Source organism: Copadichromis virginalis, linkage group LG8 (genome assembly GCF_057382275.1).
Source record: "Copadichromis virginalis isolate Kocher_CV1m ecotype Utaka linkage group LG8, C_Virginalis_male_GT1.1, whole genome shotgun sequence".
Lineage (NCBI taxonomy): Eukaryota > Metazoa > Chordata > Actinopteri > Cichliformes > Cichlidae > Copadichromis > Copadichromis virginalis.
This window is the reverse complement of record NC_140625.1, coordinates 8,593,371-8,601,058: the sequence shown is the minus strand read 5'-3', so window position 1 is coordinate 8,601,058 and position 7,688 is coordinate 8,593,371. Positions and strand designations below refer to the sequence as shown.

The window sequence follows — 7,688 nt, the reverse complement described above, 5'->3', positions numbered from 1 at the left end:
AATGCTTTGGATGTGTTGCCAGGAGAAAGTTTTTTTTTCTCTTTAAAGAATATGGCAGGACAAATGACAAGACTTCAACAATGTTCTTTAGACCAACAAGATCAAAGGGGCGATAAGTCACTATCATGCACAGGACCAGGTTAGGTGCAAACCAAACACCACATACCAGCCGTAAAGCACGGTGGTGGAAGTATAACGATTCGGGCTTGTTTTGCAGCCAAAGAATCTGGGGGTTCCTTTATACATTGTGTCAACCATGAACTCCATTCTACACCAAAGTAGTTTAGAGTCAAACGTAAGGCAGCTAAGGCTTGTCGTTGATGTTAATTTAATAATGCGTTAAAATCTTTTGTATTAGCTTTATTAGTTAAAAAACACTAACTTTCAAGTCCACCTCACTTGGCACATGATCTGGTTCTTATATAGTGCTTTTCTACATTCATACTCCAATGAGAACACATTAAGCAACTCAGGGCTCAGTATTTTGTACAAAGACACCTTTTGCATCAGGATACTCTGGCAAACAGACTGGAGCAGCTCGGAATCAAAACACCAACCTTCCAGGTTAGTAAATGACCTGCTCCGCCTGCTGCCTGAGCTATAGCCCCCCTACCTGCTCAACCTTAGCACCTCAGCAACTTCCCTTGTAGTGTGAAATAATGGTGCATCAGCTCGTTTGAATCCTTGGGACCCCGCTCTCCCAGTTTAACTCTATTTTTGCTTTGTGTAATCAACAAAGTACCAGCCTGGGCTGATAAGCGGTACTGATTTTCTCCAGGAGGTTTAGGTCTTATCAGACAAGTTCCAGTGTTGTGATACCTGTTTTGACTGTCTCTCTCTCACACACACACACACACACACACACACACACACACACACACACACACACACACACACACACACACACACACACACACATTTACAGTGTTGATTCCATATTTCAGATATCTGAAGTGTTTTCACAGAATCACATAAACACACAATGCACGTATCTAATTATTTACAAGTGACAACAACATTTTTATTTTTATTAAAAAGAAAGTTTTTTCTCAAAGATTTTTCTTTTCCTTTTAAACAAAGCATCTTAAACAGTTTGAGAAATGAAATGTCCTGTAAGAACACATCAGGAGTGGAGAGAAAACCTTAAGACTCGTGAGCTGGGTGACAGAAAGTACGCAACACCTCCCCCTCTGCTGAATGTTCCTCCTTTCCTCCAAGTTGGTGTGTTGCTGTTCCCGGCCCCCTGTGGCCTCATTATAACACAGACTGAAACACAGCAGCCATGTCTGATAGCAAGGACAACAGCACACGCACACACACACAGACACACATAACCTGAGAGAGCCTTGTTTTACAGACACTTGCTTTCATCTAAAACACAGATCGTTCCACACACTTAATGTCCGTTCAAAAACCAGAACGGAGTCACGAAACACATGCACGCTAAATAATAAGGAATTATATAACAAATACAGCTCTATAATTTTAGCTTCACTTCATTGTTTACATCCAACCCACACAAAATGTAGGATATACATCAATTCTCTCTAAACATTTGGAAAATGCAAATCGCATTCAAAACAGGAAACGCAACTATGGCAGCAATGTACATCATCATATTTTCCAACAGGATCTTTGAGATGGTTTCAGCTCTGCTTGGTCTTACCATCTTCATGTTCATATCCAAACTTTTATCAGCTTTTATCAGTGGAGAGGCATGTCACCTGCTCTAATAAACCTTTTAGGAGGCTAGACTGGTTAAAAATATTTACAGGTTCACAACTCTCTTTATATAGCATTTGGTTAAAAAACATACCAATAAAACACTCAATTTTAAATTGTTCCACAATGCAGCTCGACCCTTTTATTAAGTGGTTGCAGACATGCAACCGCTAACCACATGACGTTAACTTATCTGTCATTTTGGATGTGCGACAATCATGGCAACAATGTGAGCCCCAGTCCTACAAACCTTTTTGTAGCCCTTTGCTAGCTCAGATTTTTACTGTTGCTAGGCTAGTTGTTAGCAATTATTTACAGATAAACATGAACATCTACAGGCAACTGTGGAAATGTGTATATACGTATACATGTATTTTATGTTCACGTATGTGTGCTTATGTGTGAATGTGTACATTTTTGTACATGTATGTGCATATTTGCATGTACACATATTTTTTACAAACATACATGGATGTCTTATAATGTTTTCATCTTATCTATTTTAACTCTTTTTAATTATATTATCCCTCTGTTCAGCACTTTGGCCGACACTTGATGTCTTTTAAATGTGCTATATAAATAAAGATGACTTGACTAGATAAGGACTAGGAGGTTTTTGCTGCAGTGAGAGACTCTCTAGGAAGCCTACAAGAACCACTGCCAAACAGTCGAGGAATATGCATTTTAAGCTAGCAACTGGTGGCTGTATCATGGCCAAAACAGCATGCAACTTTTGAGCAATGTGCATGACATCGCGTGAACATTTTTGTTGGAAAAACCATTGTTGGCATGCAGAGCAGGAAGACATTTCTTGAGGTTGACCACCAGGTGTGCATTCATTTCAGGTGAGATTTTGGCTAACTCCTCTTTACAGAAACTTTAAATCCTTTCATGGCTATCACTTAGCAACTTGAAGCTCCCTCCAAAGATTTTCTATAGGATTGAGGTGTGGACACTGGCTAGCCTACTCTATAACTTTAATGGGCTTCTTCTTTAGTCATGTTAGAAGACCCATCTTTAGATTTTACGCCACATGCTGGTCCATTGGCCCCTTAATGCGGTGAAGTTGTCGTACCCTTGGTGGAAAAACAGCCCCGACTTTAGATGTTATTCCAGCTCCGTGCTTGACTGTGGGAATGGAGCTCTTTGTGTCATAACCTTTATGTAATGTGTTTTTCCTTCTGGATTTTTGGTCAATATTCTTTCTCTTTCTCTCTATTAAAATGAAACTGTCATAAAAATTAGAGACTGTTCATTTCTTTGTGACTGAGCAAGTTAACAAATTCAGCAGGTGATCACATAATTGTTTCCTCCCTCTGTATGTGCAGACTTAGAAACCAGTCTTCTTTTTTTGTGGATTTGAAACTAAATCTCATAAATTGTGATATATTATAGAAATTAAATTAAAATTTAATTAAAAAGTGCAGATTAAGTATTTTTATTTAAAAATGAGTAAAATATCTTTCAAAAAAACGATTAACAAAAACCTTATTAAAACATCTCTTCCTTTATGTGCACAGCTGTATTACTGTGTCATGCCTTTTGCGTATGCACTCCATTTAGCCTCTTTCTACAAAGGTGCTGCTCAAAATGTACAAGTTTATCATTCATATCATGACTAAGATCTGAGGCATGCAGATTACAACTTCATAATTAGCGGGCCGTCAGGTTAGCTGGGGTCAAACACTAATCTCAGTGCTAATTAAAATTTAGCTTGTGCAGCTCATCAAAACAATTAGTGGAGAACAATAATGAGAGGAGTGATGGAAGGAGGGGGACTGTGTGTGCTTGTAGACTAGGATTCAATAAATGAGACAGAGGCTCCAACATGCTTTTAATGCCAATGGCACAGCAGTGGAATGGCCAGTGTGTATATGCCACCAAGACAGAGGGGTCCAATCCTGGGAGAAGATGAGAGGAAAGGGAGGAGAAGGAAGCAAGCGAGAGAGAGCGGTGTGGAAATACAAGAAAAGGAGCATCCAAATGTTTCAACAGACAGAAAGAACAACCGCTCACAATCTGATAAGTTAAGAAAAGTGATGCTGGGACATTTCATTCAAATCTCTCTCCCTCTGCCTCATGTTCTTCCTCCCCACAGCCTTGTTTTCCTCTTGGCTACTTCTTCTTCCACAGAAGCAGCCGTCTGCCAATATGATCCCTCCTCAATCTTAAGGTGACACGAAAAAAAGGAGGGGAGGGCGGAGACTTGGCTGACAAAAGTACAGAGACAAAAGTAAACAAGTGCAGATGGTCTGCGTGTTGTTAAAGGACAGCGGTGGATGCGAGGTGAAGGACACGAATCTGCCGCCACCATTGCGGAAACTTTGCATTTCTCCTCTCGTCTTTTTCTTCTCGCTTTGCTTCCGCAGCCCAGAGGACGACCCTCAGAGACTTGCCTGCCTCGACATCGGCGGTCCAAACACACGCAGTAATACACACACTCCCAAGTGTTTCACACAATGTTTACATTACATTGGCCCAGCCTACAGCGGGAAACAGACAGCAAGAGAATACACAACTGACGGCTTCTCTCTGTACGAGTATTTATAGTACAGAGAAGAAAAACGCTGCTGGGACAGACTCACTCACTCCTTCATGGAATTTCCCCATCTTGGACGTCACAGACAAAAACGAACACCACAAAAATGACACTTATTCTGGGCACCTTTATAGCTGCATTACATAACGCAGCACATTCAAACAAAACAGAAGCATCAATCCAAAAATCAAACACCCACTGCTTGTAGGAGAAATAGATTTATTATTCGGGGGTTGTGAATATACATGCTCTGTTTTTTTATGATGTCTAAAGGTAAAGACAACATTCACAAGGCGGATCTTTTGTGCAACAGTTTCAGTAGACTCGCTCCTCACAGATAAAAGCATCATATGCAATGGTTTTTAAAATGTATGTACACGGTTACACACAAATCAACCGCCGCCAGGCAGGTCTCCTCTGTCAAATCCGTGTGTCGTGAACACAGGAGCTGGAACGCATGTCGGAGAGGTCCCTCTGCAAAATGTTATCGGCCCAGTTCATTTAAAGGGCTCTCAGTTTATCCTCTATTAGGGATCTTCTGGGGTAACGGTAAAGCTACAACTTTTTGCAAAGTTGCTACAGGTTTTTCAGATTGCCACTGTTGCTTAGCTCATCTGAGCATTTCTACACATTGATTTGAATTAAAACCTGGAGCTGATATTTGAGGTAATACCTGGTATTGCTGATAAAGAACAGGCTGGAGTAACAGATGTGGAATGGCTAGCAGGATGACACCCTCAAGATTCCTTAGCCCTACCCCTACCAACATCAGCTGCTAAAGCACCGCCATCCAGTGATGGCAAAGCCGGACTCACTAGCCACATCCAACAAAAAAAAAGAACTAGGCTTGAGCTGCAGGTCTTAGAAGAGCAGTTTTTGAGGATAACATGCTCGGTCAGTTTATTCAGCTGTCATTCTATCTGCGTGTTTGTAGTTCCGTCCAGGAGTAACCGGCGGAGCTCCTGTGGGTCGGTGACGGGCAGAGAGCACGTGAAGTCCTGACAGACGTAGGCTGTGGCTACACCGCGCAGCTGCGACATGGAGGAGAGGACGGGCAGGCGCTGGCACAGGAAACTCTCCGTGTCCCCATCAGCGAGCATCAAGACCTGAAAGAGCCAAGCAAAAAGTATGTGGCATCAGATTACAAGGACAGAACTGATCAACAAGGTGCAGTAAACATTTCTTTGACCATAAATCAGTTCGCCATTATGATAACATTTATGCTTCAAGATTAGGATAATGTTTGCATATAGAAGCGTACGTGCTGAATCTCTAATTAACAAATCGGGATTAAGAGAGGTTAATTAAACTCAATCCAAGCTCCAGTTAAAATAGTTAACATCTCATCTCCAGCTAGTACTTGGTAGACCATCCTCTGTCTCAAACAAGCCACTTTAACTCCTATGGTCTTCGCTTTAAATCAGGCTTCTTTTGATTGGCTGTCCCTCAAAGACAAAAGGTTTGAACAGCAGGTGGGTGTGGCTTCTACTCTGGGGTGTGGCTTCTATGCTGACATGTGCCTGATATGACCATATTAGTATGCTGCTCTCACTGACATCAAACAGAAGACATGCTGTTATGCTTGTAAATTAATAAAAGTGAACTGAGTTGAAGTATTGTGCATCTGCTCAAAGGCAGTGATTTCAGTGAAGCTAGCCCCTCCTGTATGCTAATTCCTAATGCATACACACATTTTGTTTTAGCATCATGGAAAACTGGAATTCTGTGTGTGGGACACAGGAATTACAGCTGAGAAGCAGAAAAATCAAACGAGTGCTGGAACAGTAAATAGAAACCATTTGTTTTAGTACGAACAAAAAAAAAAAAAAGAAAGTCAGTTGTCGCCATTTGGCCAAGCGTGAAAATGGTTTGAGTAATTGGATTGTCATTTTTATGTTACTTCCATCTGTGTGGCAGCAGTCCAGTCACTAAAGAAGAGTGTTACTGTCAGGGAGAAAGATGTTCAGTGTAATTACATCTTTAAACCATTTCTGTGTCAACGCATCATCTCGGCACACAGCGCGGCCTCGTGCTGATCATGATTGCTCTCTTTATTCCTTTAATACAGCTGTACTACTCCCATACACTCACCCAAAATAACCCTCCCAAAAACACCACATTCAAACGTGGGTCAGGGGCTGCTATGCTGTCATGCCCACACCAAGTCAAGAAATTATTATGTGTGTGTCTGTGTGGGGGATACATGCGTGGTTCACCAGTCCTGCCTGCAGCAATGACGCTTTAAAAAAAAGACAAAAACCCAAACAAATAATTTAAGTATGTATTCACAAGAATGTGAATTTGGGCTTCAGGTCACCAGAGAGAGAAAAACCGGCTGCCTGTCTTTGTGCATGTCTGTGTGTCACTGCAGTGTTGGACAGGCAGCAGAGCGAAGTTAAAGAGAGCTGCCCTGTCTGGTCCCTGGGCGGTTTCCTGTCAGACACGTGTCATTTCCTCCTGGCCCTGCACCACCTCTGGTTCACAACGGAGCGAGAAATGACAATACAAACAAGGAGCGGAGGGAAAAATGAGAAAAGGAAGGAGAAAGGAGACGAGATCGGACGACTGCAGGAGGGTAGAGGTGAAACTTCTTGAGTAGACTGACATGACCGTCGGTATAATAAGCTGACAACCAGAGGCAGTATAGGAAACAAACACTGGTTACAGGTTTGAATGATCGACAGAGTATCTGCAGTATATAAACATCTAAGACAAGCTTGAGCCAGGTAGGTTAAACCTCTGCACTGTTTTATCCACACAGCAGATGAACTTAATCAGGTCTTGTTTGTTTTTCCAATAATAAATTGTACGTTTGCTAGTAAGACAAATGACCACCTTATCCTTTAGCACAGCCTGAACTATCTTAGGAAAGCTTTCCTGTTGTTTGTTCAGGCAGTCTTCAGGAACATCTTGATGTATGCAAAATCATCCAGGTAAGGAAATCCCCCAAAGTAGTCTTATGGGTCTTCAGGAATAGTTCTCCAGACGTCCCCTTTCTCTTCTTTGGAGGTCGACTGCCTTTCGTTGTGTTCTTTGTCGAGATGCCGCACTGCTTCAATAGTGCTGAGGTCCAGGCGGGGAGGCCAATCCATGACTGACAGTGTTCGATAGTGTGCTTTTCTATCCAGATTCGCTGTTCCTGCACTGACCGTGTGTTTACACTGTCATGCTGAAAAATGCAGCCATTGCGATTCACATCCTTCCCAGTTGGTATTGAATGGTGGGTCAAAATCTGAAAGTACTTTCCTAGATTGATAAATTGCATCAATTTTGACAAGTTCTCCAACAACAGCTCCAAACCATGACAGAGCCTCCACCGTGTCTTACAGATGGCTGTAGACACTCACTATTGTACATCGTTGCTGACTTCCTGCCGACATTGGTTTAGTCCTGTTAGTCCAGATCTTGTGTAATGTGGGATACCTCA

At 41.9% G+C, this 7,688-nt stretch overlaps 1 protein-coding gene across 1 annotated transcript in view; it reads right to left on the bottom strand.

Annotated features, from left to right (window-relative positions):
- Positions 1-4,463: 4,463 nt before the first annotated feature.
- Positions 4,464-7,688, bottom strand: part of spata20 (spermatogenesis associated 20) — a 52,620-nt gene continuing 49,395 nt past the window's right edge. The window contains exon 16 of the mRNA XM_085465577.1: positions 4,464-5,367. Coding sequence (XP_085321703.1) covers positions 5,173-5,367 — 195 coding nt within the window. The 3' untranslated portion in view covers positions 4,464-5,172. The remainder of the gene's footprint in view (positions 5,368-7,688) is intronic.